This window comes from Amblyomma maculatum, chromosome 6 (assembly GCF_055883805.1).
Source record: "Amblyomma maculatum isolate TAMU_Amacu chromosome 6, ASM5588380v1, whole genome shotgun sequence".
Lineage (NCBI taxonomy): Eukaryota > Metazoa > Arthropoda > Arachnida > Ixodida > Ixodidae > Amblyomma > Amblyomma maculatum.
Window position 1 is genome coordinate 1,305,839 of NC_139349.1, and position 27,892 is coordinate 1,333,730.

At 46.8% G+C, this 27,892-nt stretch overlaps 1 protein-coding gene and 1 long non-coding RNA gene across 4 annotated transcripts in view; one reads left to right on the forward strand and one right to left on the reverse strand.

Annotated features, from left to right (window-relative positions):
• Positions 1-27,892, reverse strand: part of LOC146184934 (uncharacterized) — a 179,879-nt gene that overhangs the window by 141,323 nt on the left and 10,664 nt on the right. The window lies entirely within an intron of this gene.
• Positions 1,210-27,642, forward strand: LOC146184936 (transmembrane protein 192). 3 transcript variants are annotated; one of them, XM_084605909.1, is made up of 6 exons: positions 1,210-1,374; positions 2,884-3,021; positions 5,277-5,505; positions 7,445-7,600; positions 12,254-12,362; positions 27,341-27,642. In XM_084605909.1, the coding sequence occupies exons 1-6, from the start codon at positions 1,342-1,344 to the stop codon at positions 27,480-27,482; spliced, it is 807 nt and encodes a 268-aa protein (XP_084462035.1). In that variant the 5' UTR covers positions 1,210-1,341; the 3' UTR covers positions 27,483-27,642. The 3 variants fall into 3 exon arrangements, with proteins under 3 accessions (XP_084462035.1, XP_084462036.1, XP_084462034.1); XM_084605908.1 differs by lacking the exon at positions 1,210-1,374 and adding an exon at positions 1,864-2,014; XM_084605910.1 differs by lacking the exons at positions 1,210-1,374; positions 7,445-7,600 and adding an exon at positions 1,861-2,014.

The window sequence follows — 27,892 nt, forward strand, 5'->3', positions numbered from 1 at the left end:
GGGTGCTTCCGTGCAGGGGACAAACTGAACTGATTCTTAGCTGCAGCTTGTGGCCCGGTCTCCGGCAAGGCCCTTGCATGATTTTGGTTACCCCCCCCCCTCCGTGATCGCAATGGAGGCGAGCAAATCTTGATTTTTATCTTTATGGCCATTCCCGGTGCAAGGGCCATAGAAACCGATTTCCATCTTTATTGGGGCTGCTGTTAGCTTGTTTATCATCGACGCTCACGAGGTATTTCTGCTCTCTTTGTGGTTTCCTGAGGTTCCTGAATTTGCACTCTGGAGCAAGGTTGAGTCCAAAATACGGTTCATAAGATTTTTCTACAACGTTTCCTCGACTTTACTCATATAAACTTTCAAAATCCGCAATAAAGTAATTTGACCATATGGAGAAGTTTCTTTTTTTCAAAACAATTCGACCCTCAAATGGTAAATGCACATGAAAAGTACTCCTAATAAGTTATTAAAACATATTCCTTCTCAAACAAGCACGGCGTCGAGATGGGGCAAGGGGTTTATTTAGAATGTGGGAGAAATAATTGAAATAGGGAGTTCAAAATCATTTGTGCTGCTTGGCGCTGTGTGGCAGACGGAAATATATGGCAATGAAAGAATATTTTGTCAGGGCACCAATATCATTATTGATCGTTATCCCTCCCAAAATATTCAACATGTTCGTTTTTTGTTTTGTTTTTTAAGCTTCTATGAGCATATGCAGTTCTTCTACCGTTTTTTTTTTTGTTTTTTTTTTAAATTTTACAGGGACAGACAAAACAACACTGTTGGGTTCGCTTCTTTTCAATCTACGCGCCTCAACTGCCTCAACGCCTCAACCAAGGTCTACCATGCCTCAACCTCCTTTTGTTTACGTCACAGAACGGTTCGTTTCTGCAGATATCATGTACAAAATATTACATGCTTAATTAAAAATAAATTATAATAAAAATATGTTGAGAATTATGTAGAACACAAAAAGCAAGAAAACAGAAAATAACTTTTTTTTTTGCATTGTGTGGCCATATAGAGCGGCAAACGCTACAGGCTAAGGCTTATGGTGGCAACGCTGTAGCCGCCGCTCCGCCGCCTTTTTCCTTTTTTTTGTGTGTGTGTGTGTCTTTTTTGTTTTTTTTTTTCTGGTCAGATCCCACTGGGTGATCGCCCGTTCAAAAGGGTACGACCATATCGCCATCGCCATCGCCATCGCAATCGCAATCTCTTTCTCTATGGTCGCGGCTGCAATGATGAAGTGTCGTTCAGCTGATGTGATGGGTACTCCGATTCCTATGAGTGTCACTCCATAATACTTTAGATGTGAGCGATACTAGAATCGAAAAAACAGTCATGGTGAGCTTGTCAAACCACGAGACATTTGAGGTAAACGTTTGTACTCTATTGAGTGCCCTGCTTGCGAGCGAGCTTCAGCGTTGTTGTTTTGTTGCCTCTGAAGGAGCGGCATATATCCGATCGGTCAGCATTTGGTTTTCAACTGAGCACTCTGCCGTAAACTCGGTCTCTTCTTTCCTTTTTTTGTGATGCGCAAATGTTTTTGCCCATGCACTGTCATACTGTTCCTGCATGCAGTCAGTGCATATATCGATTCTGAAACCTAAGCATAAAAACTGATCGACTCATTTTCAGCGGCTCCTTGTGTTTCTTATATTACTAACATTGAATCAATAAGCAGAATAACTCGCCGTTTGGCTGATCGAAATATCTCCTGTGTAAGAGCTTTCCCAAGTTGTCGCGATGCACGACGGAGGAATTTACAATGTTATCGTATCCCGAAGGCAAGGCAGCCGTGGCCCTATCAGTTCAGTAGTTCGACTCAAGCCCTCTAGCGTGTCGATCGTTTGCCTGCTTGTAGGTATTATAGGGGCAATTTCAGAGGTGAATGCGCCTTTTTTTAGGTCTAGGTTTTAATCAGCTCCAGCCAAGTTCAAATTACGGTTGCGGCTGATGTGCCTTTATCATGAGGGGTGTATGGGAATACTTGACGAACCGCGACGACTTATTGGTATGTTATTTTATATATTTTTTAATTTTTTTGTCTTTGCATGCAGCATTGAACTAGCCGGTAGTTGTTGGGAGCCGTTAACAATCGGGCAGTGAGCCGACTAGACACGGCCGAATACTCCACTGATGAAAAGAGCAATGCTAGAGAAGTGTGACATTTAGGGAGTTTACTTGCTGCGCAAACCAGTTGTGCATTTCAGCTGTTGTTGCATTCCCGCTTACAAACGGATCAGGAACTAGCAGTCCTGTATGTTTAAGGCCAACTTTAGAACCCCTTTCATTTAATGTCCGTATAATAGTGGCAAGCCAACTGTAATGCATACTCAGGCTTATTAGTAAACATTGTCCTTGTGGCAGCTTCCTCACAAGGACTATACAAAAACAATACAAAATCAATGTATGTTGACAGTGCCTTTTGAAAGTGGGCATGGTGTAAATACTTTTTTATATTTTTCTGATAAGCAATGCATCCACAATTCAGCACGATTGTATGATCTGAAGCAGGGAGGAGGTTGTGGAACCTGCAAAAACTTATTATGACATGAGAAACGTCGCAGAAGGAACATGCGCAAGCACTTCTCTCATGCCCTTATGCCATTATGAGAACATTAATTCATCAAATGGTGCTCGGGATGAATGAGCAATATAAATCAGTTGTGTGATGTCATGAATGTCATGAATCAGTACATCAAAAAGACTTTTTTTTTTTTTAATATCTATAAATAATTGCTTCGTAAGGTGAAGAGGGCCAAGGTAGGCCAAGTCAGCAATTGCACTGAGTCAGCTGCCAATTTTTTCGCTGTTCTCCAAGTGCTATTTGTGAGATCAAAAGATGAGCCTCTAATTTTCTTTTCTGGCTACCTCTTGCAGGCTTCTACAGCTGACAGTGTTAGCTTTATGTACAAGGATGCAACGCCTCTGGTCAACCCTTGCTCTGCACCGGACCTTGAACCGCCTTTCAGGATTGTAGCAACCTCGGGAGTTATAATTTTTCAAGCTTTAAGTCTTGTAAGTATGAACAACTTTCTTCATTTACACCATCAGTACTATGTCCTGCTACCTAGTGCTGTCTGAAATACAGCAGAAGGTGTGAAAATACTGCATCTGGGCACTGTTTGAACATCCTTTAGGACAAACAGGAACCACTGGTAGCTGTCAAGCTGGGGAGTTAGCAACTATCCTGCTGTAAAGTAAATAAAATATATATATATATATATATATATATATATATATATATATATATTATATAACAGTGATTGTAGGCTACTATGAATGTAAACTATGGACAGCAGCGATGTGACTCAGTACGCATTTAACGCCGGTATGCAATCTTTTCTTTTTTTTCCCATATTATTGTGGTCAGATTAAAACAACGGGTTGCATGCTTTAAACTGGCCTTAATTTATTTCATATCCAATGTTTGATCACAAAGTTTTTGCAGGAAAGGATAAACGTCACTGGATGGAGCAATTCCTGCCTGCAGGAATTCATTTCGATCCTTACACTTCATACGCACTTGTGACACCATTTTGCTAGAGCCTGTAGTCTGATAACCTGCTACCTGTGGTGTAGCACAAATATTTGCTGAAATTTTTAATGTTGGCAGGAAAGCCTTAGTGTCCACTGCCTTAACCAAACATATGCTTCTGGCATCAATGGCCAACTTTACAAAATTGGTAACATTGCTGTAGGAGTGACCCATTAATTGTAATTCCATTCTTGTGACTGTGCTTGGTTTGCATTGAAAAGTCAAGTTTAGCCTGTAAGAAGCTGAGTGAGTCATGGAAATAGTCAGATTCACCAGAACTGTCACACTTTTATCTGCTGATGTGACAGATTTGGGTACATTTTGAACAATAGCATCAGGTTGCTCAGATAACAAAAGTTCTTGCCCGGTTTCATTCAACATCTCTTCAAAGAGAATAAATAATGGGTGGGGGGTGACACCTGCAATTGAGTGAGTTAGTGAGTGAATAAACTTTATTGAATTAAGACAAAAACAAAGATAACATAAGAGGGCCCTTAGTCCAGAGCCAAAAAATTATAAAAAGGATTAAGATCATGAGCATTAGGAGCTGCGAGACTTTGTACTCTTAAGAGGTATATTATATACATATATATATTTTTTTTTTGTGTATTGTATATATGTATATATAAACTTTAAAAAAGAGTAGAAGGCCCTTTGAGGACACCACGAATTAAAATTCAATTATTTTGCTTTTTGTAGCTCTTCCGAGATTCGTTTTGGCAGGAGAAGGTATTTTTAGCCGAGAAATTTGAAGTTGAAACCGTTAAAACTCACGGTGATGATGATAAGAGCATTAGTGACTATTATTTACGAGCAGGCAGCTCGTGGTGCTGCAGTCTACTTTCAGAGATATGCATAGGAAAAAATATTGACGTTATTACAGTTTGTTTGCCGTGATGGCCGGTGAAACAGTGAGTGGCTGGCACTTGTACTTTAGGCTCGTACTGGCTGATGGCTCATACTGTCGTCCATTCGGTCATGCTATAGCTGTCAGTCATCTTGACAGCCACGGCGGCAGTTTCTCCTTGTCTAGCGTCATGCCAACACGGTTGCCATGGAGACCACTGCCACTGTTACCTTTAAAGCTGTCACTGAAGAACTTAAGTCAGTGGTAGATAGTGACCGATAATAATAGTGGTAGTTAGTAATAATCACTTTGATGATGATAATGACAGAGATGACTGTGACGCCATCACATGGTGACATCAATGGCCGTGGCGTGACGTCACAACCGGATGTGACGTCATCATGACGTCACATCCGGTCGTGACGTCGCCAGGCAATTCACGCATATATGAAGCTGACTTTTCCGGGCGTCCGATTCAGGTGTCCATGTGGCGCCTTTCATTTGGTGCTACCTCGAATGCGCACCACACTGCATGCAGACACAGTACAGCAGGCATCAGCAGCATTTCAAATTGGTTTACAGGAAAGAAAGGGCACAGTATCTGTCACAATTCTTCATGGACACCACAATCGAGCTGTAAGGAAAAGATGGAAGATGGGAGTGAAAATAAATAGTGAAAGAGGTGCCGTAGTGGAAGGCTTCGGACCACTGCACAATAGAGGCTTTCGCCTCATCGCAGTTTAGTGGTCCAATGTGTCCCCTAGAATTTTTTAGTCATTCCTACGTCACAAAAGCTCCATCTTCAGTGAAGTGGTTTCTTTGTCACTAGAATGCTGTGATCGTTGAACATGGGCTAGCTTCATTTTGCTGCCTCTGTGCATGTTCCAGGTTGTGTTGGTTGTGCTGAGCTTTGTGCTGCCCAGCATAGTTGACAGCAGTGGCCCTGGCGATGCCTACTCGGTTCTCCTATACACGCACTGCTGCCTGTGGGCCGCCATGATGCTCATTGACTGCTACCTGCACCGACAGCACAGCATCCTGCACTGCTGCGGCTACATATCTTTCTACCAGCTCACCAAACGCCTCCGCCGGGCTAACGTCTACATTATGTCAGCTGGTGAGGGAACTTTTGCTGCACCAGAATAAGCATGCTTTCGGTTTGGACCCAATTTTAATGGATTGCTGCGTGCATTTAAGCTGACCATGGGACAAAAGGTAACTATCATCAGCATCATCAGTTGCTGCCTTAGCCCTGCGCCAGGACAGAGACCACTCCCATTATTCTCCAATTAACCGGGAGCTGGGGCAGCTACACCTGCTTGAGCCACGTGTCTGAGACTGTCAAATAAGTTTTAATTTCCCTGTCTGCACGCTAGGTTGGTGGGGTTTTTTTTGGTGATCGCTTGCTAGTATAAGTGCTGGAATTTAACACTGGTAATGTGGACTCACAGATTCTCTTGAAGCTGTTTTCTTTGTCTCCTACTTTTTCATCTCCAGCATAGACATTGCTAGCATGGATAACTTGTCCTCCTGTGCACTTGTTACTTACTGTGCATTTCAATGAATACTTTCATCAATTCTTAAAAATGAGTTCAAAACAGAAAAAAAATATTTTCAAAAGCATCCTCTCAGTCACAGCAGACATAATTTACACTGTAAATCTCGTCTATAATAATGCAGCTAATTAATTAAATTCAACTTCTTCGCCGCCGGGATGGTGCAGTGGTTAGAGCGCTCGACTACTATTCCCAAGGATACGGAATCGAATCCCAGCCTCGGTGGCCGCTCTTTGATGGAGGCGATAAGCAAGGTGCCCGTGTGCTGTGTGATGTCAGTGCAAAGAACACCAGTTGGTTGAAATTTCTGGAGTCCTCCACTACGGCGTCTTTCATAGCCTGAGTCGCTTTGGGACGTCAAACCCCACAAGCCAAACCAAAATAAACTTTTGATTAACCCACTTAGATGGTTAGTGCCAATTGGGAGTTTTGATGTCATAGACAAGGCAATGCCATATCAGCTTATGAAACAAGAAAAAAATTGTTCTGCAAAGCGCCACAGAGCGAGAAAATGTAGAGTACTTTTCAAAAGCATGGCTGAAACTAGGCACATTAGATGTGCAGGGAGCTCAGTGGAAGTGCACTCCCTGCTGGCGAGGTGTTACATTGCCTATGGCACGCAATTTGAACTGCCTGTGTTTTTGGGCATCATCATGTGTATGCTTTCGCTTTGCTGCTTGTTGCAATGAAAAGAACAGGCATCACCAACTGCATAGTAGTTACTTTAGAGAGAGCGCGGCAGAAGAAAGAAGCATGACACGATGCAATAGAGTAGAAGTTCAAATTAAAAAGTCTGTTACTGAAGTTTGCCTAATTACTTGCATAATTAGAGAAAATTTACTATAAGCTATGTTTGCTGTAACTGAAAGTATCTTCATTAACTTTTTTAGTTTCTTTTGACCGCCCTATATTTACAAATTTTTGAAATTGTGAGCTGAAAAGCCTAGTATATATATAAAGTGCATGCTGTACATGAATGTGTGCTTAAAAAGAAGTTTTTTGTTGTTGTTCTGGAGAGTTCTGCATTGCAGACACAGAAGTTATGTTGTGAAAAAAAGTATTGCATGCAAGCCTTACAGTGCTGGTTTCTAGAATAGTGGATCAAACAAAATGTATGTGCGTACTTATATATGCTGTGATCACAGCTGGTTGCCATTGAGTTTTCATTTTTATATGTGTGAATGGCTTTTCAAGTGGGGCCATTGGATAGTGCTGAGTTTGTACTTACCATTCACAAGTAGTTGCTCAGGTTGGCTAGCTTACTGTATCAAACAGTAATGGTAATAGACGGTGGACAAAGAAATGCTTAAATAACGCAGTGTTACAGATGTTACTGCGCGAGCTTTATTTTGTGTTGTTACCCTGTCAGATTTGGTGGTGCAGTATCTATCTTTTTTTTTTTCCTACAAGACACTGTTGAGGCATGCATCATGAGTGTGACAGTCACTTGGTCTTTACGTCCATCGTGATCAGTTTTCATTGTTATTCACGTGCTGCCAGGAAGCACCATGTTCGTCCTTCTGGCTGTCCTTGTCGACAACTACTGCCACGACCGAGGTGCCTGTCCAGGCTCGCCGCTAAAGCCCATCCATTATATGCAAATTCTCCTTACGCTCGAGGCGCTTGTGGCATTTCCCTTCTTGCTCAAGTACCTTGGTAAGAGCATCCAACACAGTATTTTTATCTTAACAGTTGTGTACGTAATGATGCACTGAAGCCTAATTGCGCACTAAAGCCTAGAGATGGACAGGCTATAATCTTAGTAAAAGTCCCATAAAATGCCACTCTCGGCAAATTCAAGCTGTATTTTATTTTTAATATTCCTTTGCAGTCTTAGCTTGTGTTAAAAAAAGAGCAATATTTAAGGTCTCACTCTTTGATAAATCGAGGCTGTTGCCCGTGATGCCACGAGCTTTTCTCTTGCAAATGTTCTAACTCGGATACATATTGATCAATTTTACAACACAGGCTTGAAGTGGAATTTTTAAAGAGAAGTGAATGGAAGCTAAATAATACCCATTTTATATTTAAAGATGGTGCTCATGTTATATAGTGCTTTGTGTGTAGGCAAGGGCAGGGGAAAACAAAAATGAAATAGAAATGGTTTCAAAAGCATTCAAATGTCGCATAACCGTTTCAATACTAGGCATGTGCGATTAGTCAAACTTCGTGTTTGCAGTGAACATGACACTAACAGCTATTTTGTTTCAAGACTTTTGAAGCAAATCAAATACTCGCGACTGCAATTATAGCCGTTCAAAAAGAGAATTTGTAAGAGCTCAGTAGGGTACACCTGTAGACATGTTTTGTGGGATTTAGAACCAAAGCTACCTGAGAGAGAAAAATAAAACGGAAAAAAAAACAGTAAATTCTTTCGTATTTGCATTTCGTAACACTGAGTCAGAAGCAGACCAGAGTGCACAGAGCATCATAGTCTCAAGCCCTTACCATATGACCCTTCATATGCTACTGATGTAATGTGAAGTCAGTGACAGATTTTTCAGACACTGCAATTTTGGACACAGTTCATACATCCAACTTGCGTAGCACTGATTCATACATCCCAGAGCGAGTGTATAACCACGGCTGAAATTTTGGATGTGTCGAAACTCATGCCACCACAATTTCTCCCGACCCCATTGGCATGACAATAGACCGATCCCACCGACCGATCTGCGCATGCGCCGGTTTTCCGGAAGTTGCACCACCGCCATGTTTGTTGTAGTCGGCTGTCGTCTGGTCAGCGCGCGTACATGCAACTGCACTATTGCAATCTCTGCTCCCCAGGAACTCAAGGCACATTTCCCATACCTCACTGCCGAGAAAAATTCGTTTTCATTATTTCACAAATTTACAGTGACTGTTACATGCAAAACAAGCGGTCTAAGTGCCTTAAATTTGTTTTTGTTTTTTTAATCAGCAGCCTCGTTCAGTTGTGAAGAGCTTTTTGGAAATAAAGGAGGGCTGCGTACAAAAAATCGTATCATGGTGATTTGTGGCTCTGGTGAATGATGGTTGACTGGTTGTGATAGGCAATGGCGAGGTAAAGAAATCATTGTAATTAATTGATGAATTCAAGAAAATTGAATTGGATAAAGGGAGTTTCCACAGTGTCAAAATGCTAAGAATGAAAAGCCGATGCATGATAATGCTATAGAAAATTTAGCTTATGTAATTGATCAATTAAGTGAACTAATTGAAAAAATGATAAATTGGAAGGAGGAGCTTCAAAGGTGTCAATGAAAAGCCAATGCTTGATGGTCTAACAAAGAAAATTTAAAGTATGTAATTGATCAAATAATTGAAATAACACAAAAGTGAAAAAAGAAAAATAGGGTTCAAAGTTGCTAAATTGCATAAAACGAAAAGTCAATGCTTGATATAATATTCAAGAAAATTTAGAGGGTGGAACTGACCAATTATTTATTCCAAATAAAGGAAAAATTTAAAAATTATGAAGTGGGGTCAAATACTTGTAATGGAAGGTAAATGCATGATGATAATGAAAAAATTAAAGTGCATTATTGACAAACAAAAAATTTCAGTGATTGTATAATAAGGAAAAGTGCATTTAACGAAGTCAAACTGATTTTGACATCTTTGAACTGCCTTATCTGATAACACTATATTTTCAATTATTTCAATTGTTATTTGTTCAATGCTTGAACACCTTCTAGCGTTGACTTTTCATCCTGGTCATTTCGACACCTTTGACCCCCTTTTTCAAATTTCTTACTTTTTCAATTATTTCAATCAATTGACCAATTACACACTTTAAATTTTCTTAATTAATATCATCACGCGTTGGTTTTCCATTCCGAGCATTTTGACACCATTAAACCCCTTTTTCTAATTCCTCATTTATTAAATATTTCAATAACCTAATTGATCAATTACACACTCTAAATTATCTTCCTTCCAATCAAGCATTGGCTTTTTGGTCTCGGAAATAAGCACCTTCAAACCCCGTTTTTTTTTTTAATTTCTCACTTTTTCAATTCTTATTAGATTAATTACAACTAAATTTTCTTAATTCACATAATTAAGCATTGGATTTTCATTGTGACAAATAATTTTGACACCTTTGAGGCCCCATTTTTCTAATTTTTGCTTTTTCAATTGAGTTACATATTCTAAATTTTCGTAAACAGCACCATCTAGCACTGGCTATTCATTCAGGTAATAGGACACAAAAGTTTTTGTTTTTCAATTATTTCAACTAATATGTGGCAAATTATTCTGAACCTTCTAAGTTGGCATGATAAAGCTGGCTTTTCATTCTGAGCGTTTGAGAATATTGAACCACCCATTTTCCATTTTTTTTATTTCCTTATTTAATCAATTAATCACATTGATTCCATTAGCTCGTTGTCTGTCAAACACGAATCAGTTATCAATCAGTAGGACAAATGACCATGATACGGTTTTTTACGCAGCCCTCCTTATTTCCGACATGCGGTGCTGAGAACTATTACTTCGACTACTACAACAACGCCGACGGCTTTTCGGCCGAACGAGCTGTATAAACTAGAGTAATATATGTGCCATGTGCTGTTATAGCGCCCAGAAACGAGACAGGTGAATTTTCCCAATCCACTCCGGCATTCACACGAGCTAAAAATCGTTCGAAAGCACGGCGCGCAGGCTCTCTGGGCGCCTGGAGCGGCCGATTGACTACATGTACCAGCATGCACCGCTACAGCGGTGCCGTCGTGAAACTGGCTGGTGGGATAGGTCTATTGGTCATGTAACCGCACTGCGCATACATGATCAAGCATTTGTACCATTGCCAGAGGAAGCAAAGGCTCTTGAGCACGTGTCGGAAGGAGCACGTGTTATAACGTTGCCGCACACTAACCGAAGACTGCAGTATTCGTGATTCTTGGGATGAGTTCTTGTACAGACAAATCCTTAAACATTGCGCATCATGGTACTGGTGACAATGAAATCATGTTGATTGCGTCGTCAGCACGAAGCGCGAGATGTGAAAATACCCTCTTGTACAACCCAATGCGCCAACGCACAAAGGCGTGGGCGGCCTATCTTGGTTTAACTAATGGAACTCCTTAGATGTTAGTCCTTTCATCTAAACATATGTAAAGGTAGTGGAGAAGTGTGGCAGGGTTATAATCTATGATCGAAGCACAAGTAAATGGCGATGCTCTCAAAATCGAAGACTGCACAACCGTGATGAAATGCTTCACTCTCCCGGCTTTCTCATCGCCGTACCTTTAAGATGTTTCACGTTTAATCTAACTTTAGCCATTGAAAGGTGTAAACTTACTAGTAAGTATTGCTGACTTTGAAGTTAATTTCCAGCAGCATCACAACTACAAAACCGATGCTGACAAACTGCTTGCCTGGACAGTTTATTCATCGTGCATTCGTATCTTTCTTTGTCACTTGTCTTTTGCATCGCTGTTCCCATTGCAGCTTTTCACTTTCGCATCTGGGCTTATCTCTTATCACAAACGCTCGTCGGCGACACGCCCAACGGTACAGTCGTTGAAGGCCAAGTTTGCAGATGCGGCTGGCGTGCTTTATGTACCAAGCATGTCAACAGCACACAATTGCCACGGTGTGATCGCGTGGAAGAGTCAGACCATAGACTGCTTCTTTGAACAGCTTATTTTATTTTATTCTCGAACATTGAAATACTTTCCAAATGTTTGTGCAATTTTCAACTACTGATATTCGCTTCGAAACAGAGTTGAATTCACTATTATTTGCTTCGATCATTTAAAATGTTCGAGTAAGTCCCGTCTCATCAGACTATTTAATGCCATCTGTAAACTGCATCAGGTAGAGTCCGCTCGTGAGCTGGTGCACGTTAGCAGCATCAGGCTAAGCTGTGTTATTCATTTCCCTGCCATACTTGTCTGTGCATTTGTCTTTGATGTCTAGCTTCTCGTTGCTTCAAGCAAGTATTTTTTTTAAGTATTTGTTTTGCACATTAGCAGCATCAAGCTAAGCTGTGTTATTCATTTCCCTGCCATACTTGTCTGTGCATTTGTCTTTGATGTCTATTTTCTCGTTGCTTCAAGCAAGTATTTTTTTTAAGTATTTGTTATGAAACATTGAGGTAGCAAAACTTGCGTTTTGCAAATGCAGCCGAGGGCTTGAAATTAAGGGCTGGAAAAGTCAGTTAATTTGTATTCTTTTTTGCCAGTGTGTGCAGTTTGACTTAATGCAAGTCTTTTCTCTGCCTTCTGTTTTCAAAAGTGTCAGGTCAAAATGCTGTAAGTTCCGGCACCAATTCAAGCATAAGTGCTTTCTAATTTTAGTTACCTGCTGCGCTCTTTTTTACAGTGATGACAGTGAATTTCCACAAGAACAAGTACAGGTTGGACGTACAGCATGATGAGCTTCTCCTCAGTTTCATGCACTCTCAGTCCTCTGTTGGTGATCTGGGCTTTCGGTAAGTACCACACTGGTGCTGTGTCCACTGTACGCGCAGACTTAGCCAGACTTTGTATCATTTACTTAAACGAGCTACGCAATGCTTCAGGAACTGCCCGACTAGTTCGTGTGACATGCTTGGTTCTGTGACAGCAAGCAGAACAAGACGAATAAGTAGAACAGGAAATGGTGCAGCGCTAACTGTATTAGTAGTCACACTGAAGTGAAATGCAAGCAAGTGAAACAGTATGATTTACACCTGCATACTTTCAACTGTAGTCGACAAATACTGTCAGTTATCTTTGAGGGTACATTGCCTACTGAAGTATGTATTCACAAACCAGCCGTAAAGCAATACAGTGCAGTCCACTTATAACGATATCAGATATAACGATATATTGCTTATAGCGATCAAATTCTTGTGATTTATCATTTTTTCCCTTGCGCCTATGTAAAAATAAACCACATATAACGATCGATTATTGGCAGTACATTGGATACAACGATAAATTTAGCGCCGCCCGGTAAGTGTATACCGTGAAAATTTGACTGAATATTCAATAAAAGATAAAATATTTAGAAAACGATGACTTGAAAGCTCAACATATGTGGAAAACGGTGATATGCGACGAAAATGGAATAAAATGAGCACTATCATCATTGCAATTGCCACCACGCAAAGGGTGCTGCTGCGACCATATCGTCATCGCCATCACCGATTCTGCGTCCGTGGAAGATGGCGACGATAGGGTCCCTAGAAATATTGCTAGTCTCTCATCCGCCGGCCGCGGCGGGGGCTGCCGCTGAATGATCGCCGCGGTGGCGCTGCGGTTAACCGGAGTGCGCCACTGCTGATGGAGCAGACGTGCTCTTCAGAATGCATTCACTGCACACTGCCTGGTGCCTTGTACGTGCGATGCCGCTCTTTAGTTTTTTATTTCAGTTTAGTGGTAGTATTGAATTCGCGCCCTAGTTATTGGCATAACCACGGAAACAATTTTTTTTTTGTCATGATCGAAGTTTTGCGTGTGTGCCCCGGAACCGATGGAGAAACAAAACCAATTTTTATACCCTATTATCCTCACTGAATACTACCGCGGTGCCGTATTGTAATAATATCTTCTGAAGATTTTGTATAAACAATTGCGCTTGCATGAAGGACTATACTAACGCACATTCTAGTCTCAGAGGACCATATGTGCGAGAAACAGAGCGCTGTCGCCGGCGTTTTCGTTCACACTATAATTTCATCTCAACTTCTTGGGCGGTTAAGTTATAACACGTAAGTAGAACTGGAAGCTTTCGGATGCATGCACAATTAAAACACACAAGATGGAAACCCGAGCCCTGCAAATCGCATGGTGCTTAGGAAGCCGTGTAGCCACTTGAGTATGTCACCTCTTTTCTTGAATTGCGTTTTGCAGCCTCAAAACATGTTTTAACAGCCAGCTGCTGCTTGAGGGGGAGGCCACTAACTCTTCTTTCAAACTCTGTCCTTGAAAGGTGTTCATTTTCATTTTTCATTTCATAAACCTTTTACCAACTTTGTCACCAATTGTCTTTCATACGACAACCTGCTCGAGACTTGGAAGTCTTTTATTCTTTACACTGCCAGACTTGATCCTTTTCTCCTTGACAGGGTGTTCCGAGTTAACTTTCGCAAGTATTTGTAGGCTATGTATGCGTACTGCATCAGAAAGAATGGTACAATTCATCGCAAAGTAACGCCCATTAGAGGAGGGAAAGGTCTTGGTCATGCATGGGCTTCAATCCACAGCCAGGACACAAACTGAGTTTTGCAATGTCCTGAAGAAGTAATTATCTCTTCTGTTTACTTGACAGCTGCTATCTCCTTCCCTTTCTTTGCTTGAATGTACACTGCAGCATTCATGGCAGCTTCATCTGTATAACTGCGATGGAGCAGAACTCGCCGGCTTACGTAGGTTGCTTCCGGAGACCCGTCCTCGCTTGAGTGGCATGTGCGAATGTTACTTGCTCATCATCAGAAAGATCAACATTTGTCTACGCGGTGGTGGTGACTGCAGCTTTCTGCATTCTTGAAGTAGACTCGCTTCATACGTACGATCCACCGTCACTGTATTCTTTAATCAACACACTGGTGCTTCGGAATCAATGCACTTCTTTTTCTCTGCAGGCCTCCCTGCTGACTGTTTTTGCTCGCACAATAAGTTGCGCTCATTTTTCTTTTGAGGCAGGGGTTTCGGCAAGTATTTTGGAACGTCAGGAAACACTATCTGGACGGCATCCTTCGTGAGGTAATATCCCGGGGAATCTCAATTAACCTTTCCCTGAATCACAGTCTTCTCAATAAAACAGCTAGGGTTTAAAGTGTCGCTCACAAACGACACTACCTTCGTCGAGCACTCTGTCGCCGCGCTTGATGGTGCGCTCCCACTCTTGCCTCTTCTCTGCGTCTTTCGGTGTCCTAAGAAAGAGCATTTCACCTTGAACGAGCACTACCCGCTCTTGCACCCAAGAGTTGAAAGTCCTTTATTGAATAGGACGGCTCATGGCCATGGATGGAGGTAACGTGGAGTAGGCAGAATCTTTAGTGTTTGCACAGATCATCACTCAAATCAAATTGCTCTGACCAGGCCACTAAGGGAGCCATACTTGGCATATATTATTTGTGTGTTAGCATCAGTTTCTAGAAGGCGGTAGGGTTCGAAACACGTGCTATCACGCTTGCCCCGTTGTATGGACATGACACGATCATACATCCATAAAAAAAGAGCACCAACACACATGCCTGCTAACTTCCGTGGATTCCAACTCGCGCGCTACCCGCCCTTACATCCAAGAGTTGAAGTCCTTTATTGAATAGGACGGCTCATGGCCATGGATGGAGGTAATGTGGAGTAGGCAGAATCTTTAGTGTTTGCACAGATCATCACTGAAATCAAATTGCTCTTACCAGGCCACTAAGGGAGCCATACTTGGCATATATTATTTGTGTGTTAGCGTCAGTTTCTAGAAGGCGGTAGGGTTCGAAACACGTGCTGTCACGCTTGTCCCGTTGTGTGGACATGACGCGATCACACATCCATAAAAAAGGAGCACCAACACACATGCTTGCTAACTTTCGCGGATTCCGACTCGCGAGCGCGAAGAAGTGCACGTGGTGCACGAGCGTTGCCATGGCACCAGCGGTTCAGCAGGGCGCAGACGCGCAGTACGGCACAAGCTACACCACGCGACCATGCTCCGAAGGCGTGCAGCGCGCCCTGCGCTTTCATCCGAGAAGCGGCCGACCGGTTCCATAGGGAACCCCGGTCGGACGGCAGACTAGCAAATACTTCTAGGGACTCTAGCGACGACCACATAGACGGACGGCGCGATAGCTCACGAGATGAAATGGCAAATTCATTGGGATTTTTGGCAGGGTTTCAAGGTTGGAAGCCTTGTGAAAAAATACGGACATTCGCACTTTACGATTTTAATGATCATCAAGGCTGGGGCTGTCCTTCAGTTCATCCAGCCGCTAATCGGTTTCGTGCGCACAAAAAGGACTGCCGCCAGCGTACACACAAGTGATGCTCACAGCGATTGTCAAGCTTCAGCTGCTGCTCAAGCGAGCGCGAATTACCGACTTCTATAAGTATGCCTAAGTTACTTTATGGCTACTGATGTATACTGTAATAAGGTCTTTAGTGCTCTTTACCATGATTAGAATTGTTAAACCCAATTTACTCATCGCTAGTAATTAGGCAAGCCTACAGCATGGGAAAATACGTGGGAGTGCCTTTTTTTTCCTCTCTTTTTTCCGCCGGTCCAGATATAACGATAATCGGTTATAACGATTGAATTTTCAGGTTTTCTCAATATCGTTATAAGTGGACTGCACTGTAATACTATCTCGCTGGAAGTTTGAGGAGTGCGAGATGTTCTTGTTGTGGGATTACGCGGCGTCTGCAGGCGCAGCCTGTGCTGTCCCTGCGACACACGCGAACCCTCTTCCGTGAGGCGCGGCAGTACTTTGTCTCTACCCGGCTGCCCAGTGCGCTCTCCGGGGTGCCGCTCTGTGCCGGCCCTCTCATTGGGCACCATGAACGTGACGTAGGCACGGGGTTGCGTCCTGAAGGCAGGGGTTGCGGGGCGCGGGGGAGTTGGGATGCGGAGGCGACGAGCGCGGGTCACGCGTAACGGGGGCCAGCCGCAACGACAAGGTACGTGAGCGACCATTTCCGCTATTCCAAAGGCCTGTGCCGACGGACATTCGCGGGCCTTGTCGGGCTGGTTCCTTCCCTCATATCTGCCGTGTGGCCTCCGCTGCTGGACGGCCCGGCGACGGGGTTTTTCCCGCCGCACCAGTCCGCATTCTCCAACCGTTGTCGGGGCGCGCTGCCGCGGTGGTCCGTTACGAGGAGGTGGACGCCTGGGAAGAGTTACTTAGGGGTGTATTACCGCACAGTGTTTTTGTACCGTAGCCCTCGGCGATTAAATGTCTGTATCGTGAGTGTCGCTGATTCCCTCGGTGTGGGAGTGCCCTAGCGCGGCGAGAGCAGACCGGACCCCTTTCAGCTCGGTGCTCAAACCCTGCGGTGGGTCTCCCTCTCCGCACGGCGTCGGGATACGCAGAGACCCACTTTTGGGCTGCATGCGAACGCCGGACGCGGAGGGATCTAATTAGACGCCCACATTTCTGGCGCCCGAACGTGGGGCAGCGACTGCCTGTGCAATTGCTGCTGTGCACCTCGAGCTGAAAACCGGTGTTATCTTGCCGCGTCATGTACTCCAGTTTTCGGGAGGCGTCACCTTTGACGCTTCTCACAAACGTCGCTGAATGGGATAGCTCAGTCGTCACTGGGGATGTTTTAATGTCGGGGAGAAGGGAATCAGCGGTGCAACAAACGGCACTAGCGGCTGTAGGGCAGCAGGCGGAAAGCGCCACCCCGACGCCCATTCTTTCCGGTTCGGGCTCGCGCGAGTTGGCAACGGATAATGGTGGACTGCAGTCCCTGATGGAGGAGGGCAGACTGCTAAGCACACCGCTTTTTAACAGGGACCACCGTGAAGGGCGTGCCAACGCGCAGGGAGCTGGGAGCCCGCTCAGGTGGAGCCATGAAATAGTCGCCTTGGATGCTCCTGGGACCGCAGGAATGGGTGGAAGAGGTGCGGCTGCTTACGGACCCCGAACAACTTAGGACCCAAGAGGCGGGAACTCTCGGCGGAGCGGCCGCGCCAGACGCGTCGTCGTTGCTGCAAGACGCTACGAAGCTCATCCGGTCGCTGTCGAACGCTCTCCAGGCTTCCCTGGAGTCATCCAAGAACTCGCGCCCGGCAGTAAAAGTGGCTGTCCCAACGTACCGCGGCTATGCCGACACAGTCAGTGTAACGGATTTCATTGAAAGTCTGACGCATTACCAGGCAGCGACAGGTCTCGATGACCGCGATATGCTCGCACGTATTGTACCTGTTGCCCTTACGGAGCGAGCAGCGCAGTGGTACAGGCTTTGCGGTAATCGCGCAACGACGCTTGATGAGTTCAGGGAGGCTCTCCGTCGGGAGTTTTTACCTGTAGATTACCATCGTAGGATGCGGCGAGAGCTAGAGTTGCGGACGCAGGCGCCTGACGCGTCCCTGTTGGAATATGTGCGAACGATGGAGGAGCTGTTCCAGATTGCGGAGCCGACCGCCTCAAACGAGGAGCGCGTCGAAAGAGTTGTTAGACAGGCGCATCCGACCTTTGCGGCCTACTTGCGTGGCGGTCGGTTTAGCGACATGGGGGAGCTGGCGGCGGAGGCCAAGCGCGTGCAAGGCGACATCCTTGCCATGCGCGCTTATCGCCCTCCACCGCCTGCCAGAGAAGCGTTGGAGCCACGGTGCGCGTGGACGGGGGGGTCCTTCTCTCAGTCGCGTCATTATTCCCCCTCCCAAGCTGTGTGCGCAGTCGGCATGGAGAGCCTCCAAGAATGGCAGCTAAGCGAACGCGCTCTGGACCCGTTTTCTTTCCACCGACGTGTAAACAGTGGCACTCCGGTTGCGGTCTGCCACTCTGATAAAAATCGCCGCCCGGGACAGAGCAGGGAGGAGGGAGAGACACTCCCCAAACGACCGGAAGGCCGCTCAGCGGGGAGCACCCGGCCCGAGGCCGTTCCAAGAAGTGGAAATACGCGCGGGGTGCGGTGTTTTGAGTGCGGTGGCTTAGGCCATATTTCTCGTCAGTGCGCAAGTCGGCCCATCCAGCAGGGAAACGGGGTCGGGGGTCGGGCGTGAGCACACGTTCAACCGAGATAATGGTTGCCCCCTCCGTGTGCCGTGCGGGCCTGCGCTCTGACATGCCAGCCCCGTACATCACAGTCACCATCGCGGGTCATGAAGTGCTAGCACTTGTGGACACGGGGGCCAGTGCCTCCCTTTTTGGAGACGATGTTTTCGCCCTACTTCAGCGGCATTCTGTTCGCCTGAGAGAATGCCGGGTTGTTTTTAACCTTGCCAGCGGTACCGTACGCGCGGCTGGTGCGGCGAGGTTGAAAATCCGATGGGAGAGCCGAGCGATGCGCTTTCGATTTATTCACCTCCCTGGGGTAACGGTCCCCGTCATTCTTGGGCGCGACTTTCTGCATAGGACGGGGATAGTCGTGGACATTGCAAGCGGTGGCTACCGTGTCGGACTGCTGTCCCCCCTGAGGCCTTTCGCAAGCCCCCCTCCCACTCGTGTTCTGGCCCCTTCGGAGGGGGCGCCTCTTTTGTGCGGGACTGTGGGCGAGGGGGCGACAGCCATGACGGAACCGACGGTCGCACTCGGAACAAGGCGGGGGCGTGCGACTGCGCGAGGTGAGGTGTTACACCCTTTGATGATCGGTGCTTCCGGGCTGGAACGGGAACAAAAGGCTCGCATGTCAGACGTGCTTCGTCGTTATGCCGAGCTGTTCACCGAAAGGCCAGGTTGCACTGATAGGGTGCGTCATAGGATTGTGACCGGAGACGCGCTTCCTCTGAAGAGCAATCCCAGGCTAGTTAGTCTGTGCAAATGACGGGCTATTGACGGCGTGCTGGATGAGATGCTGTCTACCGGTATAGTCAGGCGTTCCGATAGCCCCTGGGCATCCCCAGTTGTCCTGGTCCCAAAAAAGGATGGTAGCGTTCGCCTGTGTGTCGACTACCGTCGATTGAACGCCGTAACCAGGAAGGACGCTTATCCGCTGCCCACCATTGAGTCTATTGTGAGTAACTTGGGTTCGTCACGATATTTCACAACGCTTGACGCCGGCAAGGGCTACCTGCAGGTGCAGATGGAGCCCGAGGACCAAGCCAAGACCGCCTTTACCTCCCATCGAGGCCTATTTCAGTTTGCGAGAATGCCTTTCGGATTGTGCAACGCGCCGGCCACTTTTCAGAGGCTAATGGACAAGGTCCTTGGCGATGCAAAGTGGTCTCATGCCATGTGCTACCTTGATGACATTGTGATATACTCGCACACGTTCGAGGAGCACGCCCATCACGTAGAGGACATTCTGCGCCGAATCAAGGCAGCGGGCATAACCCTTAACCCAGCGAAAGCACAGGTGGCTCAAACTCAAATTCAGTTACTGGGATTCACACTGGGTGGAGGTTCCATAGAACCGAATTCGGAGAAACTACAAGCGATTCTAAATTTTCCCAGGCCCAAAGACGTGCGTGACCTTCGCCGCTTTCTGGGAATGGTCAATTTTTATCGATCATTCATTCCGTTGTGTGCCAGGCTCCAGGCTCCACTGACCAGGCTATTAGGAAAATCAGTCGGGTGGCAATGGGACCCTGAACAAGAGGAAGCGTTCCGCGGCTTGTCCCGCGCCATTGCCGAGACGGCGCAGCTTAGGTTGCCCGACCTGTCCAGAGAATTTGTTGTCCAGACGGACGCGAGTGATTTGGGATTGGGGGCTGTCCTCCTCCAGGAGTTCGATGGCGTCATGCATCCACTGGCCTTTGCTAGCCGATCTTTACTCCCCGCGGAGAAGAATTATTCTGTCACTGAAAAGGAGTGCTTGGCGATCGTGTTTGCGCTTCGAAAGTTCGATCTCTATCTGGACGGCACGAGGTTCGTGGTGCAAACCGATCACAGCGCACTCAGCTGGCTCATGCGCCTTCGCGAACCTGTGGGTCGGCTGGCGCGCTGGGCGCTTCTCGTGCAACACTATCACTTTTCGGTGCAATACCGTAAAGGGAATACCAACGTCGTCGCAGACGCGCTTTCGCGCGCCCCTCTGCTCGCCACCGCTATTGCTGGGGACGAGCGACGGCAGGGGGAAGCAGCGCCCCTTCCCAGCGTGAGCGTCGAGGGAATAGACGGGAGAGAGAGCTCCCTTCGCAGTCGCTTTGCTCGTCTGCCGTTCGCTGTGAAAGTAATGATACGGGTTCCCCCTCGGGGACGAGAGAGGGCGGGGGCGGTGTAGTATGTGAAGAGAGCTGCACGGTGGCTGCCTTCCCCCTGGGAGGGACCGATGGTGACTGTGCGCCGGAGGCGGCACGCGGGTGCCAGTTGCGCTGTACGGAGAAAGTAAGTGGGTCAAGCATTAACGGCCCATAGAGAGGTGGACGGGCTATCCCCTTCTTTAAGGGCGAAGCCGCCTCGCGAGTGCCTAAGGGGTGTTGCACTGTAGGCCAGCCCCGCAACGCGACGGAGAACCATGCCTTTGCTTTATCTCCAGCTAATCGCAATGAAGACCGCTCCTCCATTGGGGATGCCGCTATCATATTCAGCCGGCAAGAGCTCCTGAGGGCCCAGCAGGCCGATCCATTCTGTAGGGCGATCGTGAGTCATATGCAGAGAGTAGAGCGCCGTAACGTTGCTGATAGTGCAACGGCCGCCAAAGGGCCCCAGCCAGCGTGCTTTGCCGGTTGCCCTGAAGATTCGTTCCTGCTGGACGCCGATGGGCTTGTGCTGAGGTATATCGCTGCCGAGGATGAGACCATTGATCCGTTTAAGGTGGTGGTACCGAAAGGTCTGAGGTGCGCACTTTTGCGGTACGCTCACGACGAGCCAAAGGTCTTTGCACGCCTTGGCCGCACTGTCACCTGGCCTGTCATGAAGCGAGACATATTCCGCTACTGCCGAACATGCCACGTTTGTCAGACGGTGAAATCTCGCGGTGGCCGCCCGCCGGGGTTGATGCAACCGATTGAAAGTGAGCGGCCGTGGCAATACGCTGCCTGTGATTTAATGGGACCTTTTCCCAGAAGTAAGCAGGGCTTTCAGCACCTCTTGGTAGTGGTCGACCATTTTACCAAATGGGTGGAGCTTTTTCCACTTCGCAAAGTGACGGCCCGGGCGGTGTTAGACAAAGCGCCTCATTACGGACAACGCGTCATACTTCACCGCTCGGGTGTTTCGAGAAACGTGTTCATCCCTTCGGATCGAACACCGCCCCACCTCGCCCTATCACCCCCAGTCCAATATGACAGAACGCTGCAACCGCACGGTAAAGACGATGCTCACGGCCTTTGCCAGGAGTCGGAGAGACTGGGTGGACCATCTGAACGAACTCGCGTTCGCGATTCGGACGGCTGAGAACCGCTCCACAGGGTTCTCCCCCGCATTTCTCACGTTTGGGAGAGAGTTAGGTAACCCGCTGACCATTGTCACGCGGTGCCAGGAAGGGGTTGATAACGCGTCACGGGAGCGCTCTTCCTATGCGGCGCAACTACGTACCAGGCTTGCACAGGCCCTCAGCAGGGCGCGGAAAAGCCTGGGAGCGGCTAGAGCCCAGCAGAAAGCTCAGTATGACAAAAGCCACCGAAACATCTGCTTTCAGACGGGTGACTTCGTGCTGAAACGCAACCATGCCCTCAGTGATGCCAGCAAAGGGTTCTCCGCAGCGCTGGCTCCTAAATGGTTGGGGCCTTACAGAGTGGAGAAACGGTTTTCTCCCCTTGTGTACCAGCTGGTGGAACCTCAAACGGGACGCACCGGCGGCCGCGTTCATATAGCCGGTTTGAAAGCCTACCATTGCAGGCCGCAGGAGTCGATGCCGGAGCACAATGGCATCGGGTCTCAGAGCACGGACGGTGGGCCCGAATACTTTCGGCCGTCGCATCGGTACCCCCTGAGGCGCCGTACCCCATAGAGACAGCGCTTCCGGGTGTCTGGACTTTGTCCGGGAATTAAACAATGCCCCACACGGTCGTCTCGGCGTCCGCTAGCGTATACACCTTTTCTAAGACCTTTCGCAGAGAGGCGAGCGCGCGCATTTCCATCCCGCCCGCGTATACACGTTGAAACTCTATGTCTATACCCTGTTTTGTCTTCTTCGTTGGCAGTGCGCGTGAGTAAACTTTTGTGTGCATGCATCCTTCCCGCTCGCGGAAGTGTTGAAAATCCATGTCTGTTATCTGTTTTGTTTTCTTCATTGGCAGTGCGCGTGAGTGAACTTGCGTGTGCGTGTGTGGTGTCCGAGACTGTGCTCACAAGTGGTACTTGGCCGCTAGGAGTGATAACCCGCCCCGGATGATACAGGACCGGGACCGCACAACGATGGACCCTCCGAAAGTGGCCGGAAGCCACTTTCCACTCAAAGCACAAACCACTCGCGTGGGGGGGCTGATGACGCGAGCACCAAGCTGCCTGAACTGCCTGTTCCGCTCGCCTTATGACTGCGTGGGACTCGCCCCCCCCCACCGGCACGCAAGCACTCTAAAAGAAGCCCCTGGCGTGAAGGGGGCAGGCTGAGGCCTGGCAGGAGGGCGCGAAAGAAACGAGAACCTCGGGGATCCCGTCATCTCACCAGGGTGTGCCGAAAAAAAAAAAAAAAAAAAAAAGAGGAAAGAGCAACGAACACTTCACGCACGGCATCCGTGGCATTTGGTGCCGCGTGGGCGAGCCTTGGGATGGATTAGCTCGGCTACGACGTGCATGAGACATTTGGGGCGTCATCACCTCACGCCATGATTACGGACGCTGGTTAGTTTTGTGCGTGTGTGTCATTAGTCCTGCTTACATAACGTTGCCGCTTTGTAGTGTAGCGTATGACTCGTAGCATGCCTGCCTTTAGTTTTTATATAATATTTTTGTGTTATGTTATCGCTTCTATAGCCTTGTCTTGATTTTCTTATGATCATTAGTCTTTATATAATATTTTTGTGTTATGTTATCGCTTGTATAGCCTGGTCTCGATTTTCTTATGATTATTTTGTTGTTGTTGTTGTTGTGCGTTGGTAGAGGGGATGGAACTGAGGCTGACAGTGGGGTCTCCTCACAATGCCCACTGTTTTTTTTGCAGCGAACGGTCGGCTGGCTTTCCAGACCGACCAGGGTATTTAAGGAGAGAGGGATGTGGGATTACGCGGCGTCTGCAGGCGCAGCCTGTGCTGTCCCTGCGACACGCGCGAACCCTCTTCCGTGAGGCGCGGCAGTACTTTGTCTCTACCTGGCTGCCCAGTGCGCTCTCCGGGGTGCCGCTCTGTGCCGGCCCTCTCATTGGGCACCATGAACGTGACATAGGCACGGGGTTGCGTCCTGAAGGCAGGGGTTGCGGGGCGCGGGGGAGTTGGGATGCGGAGGCGACGAGCGCGGGTCACGCGTAACGGGGGCCAGCCGCAACGACAAGGTACGTGAGCGACCATTTCCGCTATTCCAAAGGCCTGTGCCGACGGACATTCGCGGGCCTTGTCGGGCTTGTTCCTTCCCTCATATCTGCCGTGTGGCCTCCGCTGCTGGACGGCCCGGCGACGGGGTTTTTCCCGCCGCACCAGTCCGCATTCTCCAACCGTTGTCGGGGCGCGCTGCCGCGGTGGTCCGTTACGAGGAGGTGGACGCCTGGGAAGAGTTACTTAGGGGTGTATTACTGCACAGTGTTTTTGTACCGTAGCCCTCGGCGATTAAATGTCTGTATCGTGAGTGTCGCTGATTCCCTCGGAGTGGGAGTGCCCTAGCGCGGCGAGAGCAGACCGGACCCCTTTCAGCTCGGTGCTCGAACCCTGCTGTGGGTCTCCCTCTCCGCACGGCGTCGGGATACGCAGAGACCCACTTTTGGGCTGCATGTGAACACCGGACGCGGAGGGATCTAATTAGACGCCCACATTGTTCACAGTACATTCCGGCCTGACTGTACACCAGGTAGCACGTGTGTGTAGTGTCAGCAAAACAAAAGACTAAAGAACACTCCTTTTTTGTAGCCTCAACCAAAAACATGGTGTATTCCTCGACTTTGTCTTTGTTGGCCAAACTGGAAATTTGCTAAAATGTGAGGCTCTGTAATAACTGTAGTAATATCGCTAGTATCTGTGGGCGATTAGCTTTATACTGCTGTGCCTGGGGTTGTGTGCCTTTATACAAGCAAACCTCAGAAGTTAAATAGTTGAAGCTGGCAAGATTGTGAGCTTTTAGGACGTGTGCTTGCATGCCTACTATTTGGGCGCATTCAGTAAAGAAAGATGCCTTTTTTTTTTTTTTTTGGTCTTATAGGGGCACTCAAAGAAAATATCCAACTAAGCAAGACAGATAGATGGATTATTATCCACGATCACTGCCAGTGTTTTTACTGCTTGGATAGATGGCTGCATAGCTGAGAACTTCACTGATAAATGTCTTCGAACCTTTCCGTGTTCAATGCACCCACATAAAATGAATTGCTTTGATGTCATTTTATGATGTCTTTGCAGTTCAACCAATCAGAAGAGCTCTCCACTGCATCGCATGCACCTGTGTCTCGTTGCAATGCGCGTGCACGGTAGAAATAGGCTTCAGTAGATGAAGTTATCAAGCTCAGCCACAGACTGCAGCACAAACTGCTGATAGCACTTCCGCACGTGTGCATTCAGGAACAGTGATGCTAATGTGTGGCTTTTGGTGCATTGTGTGTGGCAGTGAAGTGCGCTTGGAGACATGAAGGGGCCTTCAAAGTCACGTGTGCAACAGTCAAACTGAACTTATTTCATTCAGCACCTCACCTGAGTAAAAAAAATTGGGCCCAAATTGTTTGTTGAATGGCACCCTGTGCTGTCAGTTGCCTCGTCACTAACTTCACTAACTATGCAGCAAGTATGATTGCAGGTAATCCTTGTGATTGACTCTGCTTCATTACAGTTTCTACATTGTTGAATTGCTTCCCGTGGTTTATAAGAGGACAGGAATTGGAGTAGATTTCGCCCTGCCGCCTTGCGGCAAAATAGCGTTCCTTGAGAGGTGTCATATTTACGTTTCTCATGGCAGCTGTGGGAATCTGCCAGTGATGGTGCCAGGGCTACTTTGCTTTTATGCAAGTTCCTGTGTTATAAAAGCATTATTCTTTATGGAAATTACATGTTTGCTATTATGATACCAACGTGTCGGTCTAACCTGACTAGCCATATCCTGGCAATGTCCCTCAAAGGACACCTTTATGTTGGATAAAAAGTACTTGCGGTTGGTATACCAGCCGAAGTCCAGAACCAAGCCTTTGAGAGCATAAACATGACACTCTTTATTATCCCTGTTCCTATCATTCGTTCGTCCGTCCGTCCGGCCGGCCGCTCGTTCGTTCGTTACTTTTTGGAGGGATAGCCACAGTTGGTACTCTATGCTGATAGCTCTGAGGTTGGGGTATAATATTCTCACAAAATACAGTTCAGGATGTGTCACATTAGCAAGATATATATCAACTTATATTTAACCTTCTGGCCATTACCTTCCCTAATAAAACGATGGAAGTACCGAGATTTGTCTGATAACCTCAGCGTGTGCAGAAGCCAAATAAAAAGTCACAAATTCAGGAGCTCCCAAAATTGTACAGGTGTGCGGGATGCAGTATCGTTATTAGCAACTCCTTCGCACCTTCTTTGGTTACTGAAATTAAATGACCTTCATAACCAGCTTGGCACTTTCATTGGAGTTCCTTTGTGGAGGGCTGTGGTCCAGCTTTTTTGTTTTATTTTTCTTCACGTGCTAACTTCTGCAGTAAACTTGTTTTACAGAGATTTGTACAAGTTCGTTCTCTCAACCATCTGCCTTTGCATTGTATACTATCCTGTATCTGTCCCTTCCCTCTCTTAACATACATATGTGCCCTGGGGGTATTATATATAAGTGAACTATTGTAGGCCAGATTTTGTATTCCTGTGGGAACTCCTTTGAGAAATGCCAGCTGACCGCTGCTGTCGCAGACGCACCCTGTAACTGCTGCACTTCTGCTTCCCCCCCTGTGGTATGCCAGAAGCTCAGCATCACCTCACCTTAAAGGCACATGCATAATGCTGAGAAGACTGTCTTGAACACCTGAGCCTTGTTGTGCGTACCCTCTTTCCCGATTAATAGAGTAGCTTTTTGTGAGCTCAGAGGTCCAGATCGAAAGCAATCAAGAAGCACAGGTGGCAAGGAGGTTGGGCTGTACTTCTGAGGTATAAAAGGAGTAGAAAGAAAGAGAATAGAAAAGCTAATCACATTGCATTTATAGCTGCACAGTTATAGATAAAAGAAAAAAACTGAAATAGCAATCGCAGCGTGTCTGCAGGCAGGCAGTCAAATATGTTAACCTCGATTTGTTGAAGTGTTTGGTAGCTTTCTTGGCTGACGGCAGTTGAAGGAGTAGTTGCGAAATCTTGGCTTGCATTTAATGTATGAGTACCGAGTCAGTGTTGGGCCACAGTGAGTGATGCTGTCATTGTTCATCAAAGTTTTTATGCCTTATGTGTATACATTGCTCATAACTATGATTGAGGGCATGTTCGGTGTGACCGAATCTTCATGCTTGCAGCAACGGGCAGTGGAAATTGTTAATTGTGCCAGAGTCTATTGTTCACCCGTCTGCCTCGTGCACTTGTGCCACTGGGCCTTGACACATTTATGCATAGACTTCCTTTTTCCCCTTTTTCAGTGATTTAGTATTAACTTTTGGACATTTGTTATGTTGTGCTCTTGGCAGCTTCTGATGATGATGTCTTTGCTCCCATCCAAGTCTGTGTAACTGGCTGTCACTAGTAAAATTTACAACTGAAGATTGAAAAGTTTGGATAGGAGATGTGAAGAATGCAGTTGTTTACTGCGAGTGACAGCCAATTATTTAAATGATGTTGGTCTTGCAGGGATGACACCTATCTGGAAGATATTGTGGAGAAGCAATCGGACATGATTCGATACCTGAAGAAATACAACGCCTTTCTTGGACGGAAAATACTAAATCTCAGCGTTGAACTGAACAACTTCAGGTCTCACACATCCTGCTAAGGATTCGCAACGTGTTCCAACAAGTGTGTGTATGTGTTTATGTGTATGTGCACAGGTCTGTATGTTTTGCCGACTTGCTGAACTTTTGCTTTTATTGGATTGTCATATAGTGAGGTTTTACTGAAACTATTAAAATCTTTGCTTGTTGTTGTTATTATTACTTTAGTTGTAGTCTCGTTCTTACTGCTTTAATGTTTGTACTTTAAATTGAATGTTACCATTTTTACTGAAGGCAGTTATGTTGCCTCAAATGAGCACAGTGCCAAGTTACTCTGTTCTGTAAGTTTGGGTGGCATTGCTTGAGGCTTTTTAGCAGCCTTGAGCACGCCACCTGTTGACAATACATGAGGCCAAATTGAGGCCCACATGCTGTGATTCAAGATGTAACAAGACCTAAATGTGTGCAGAAA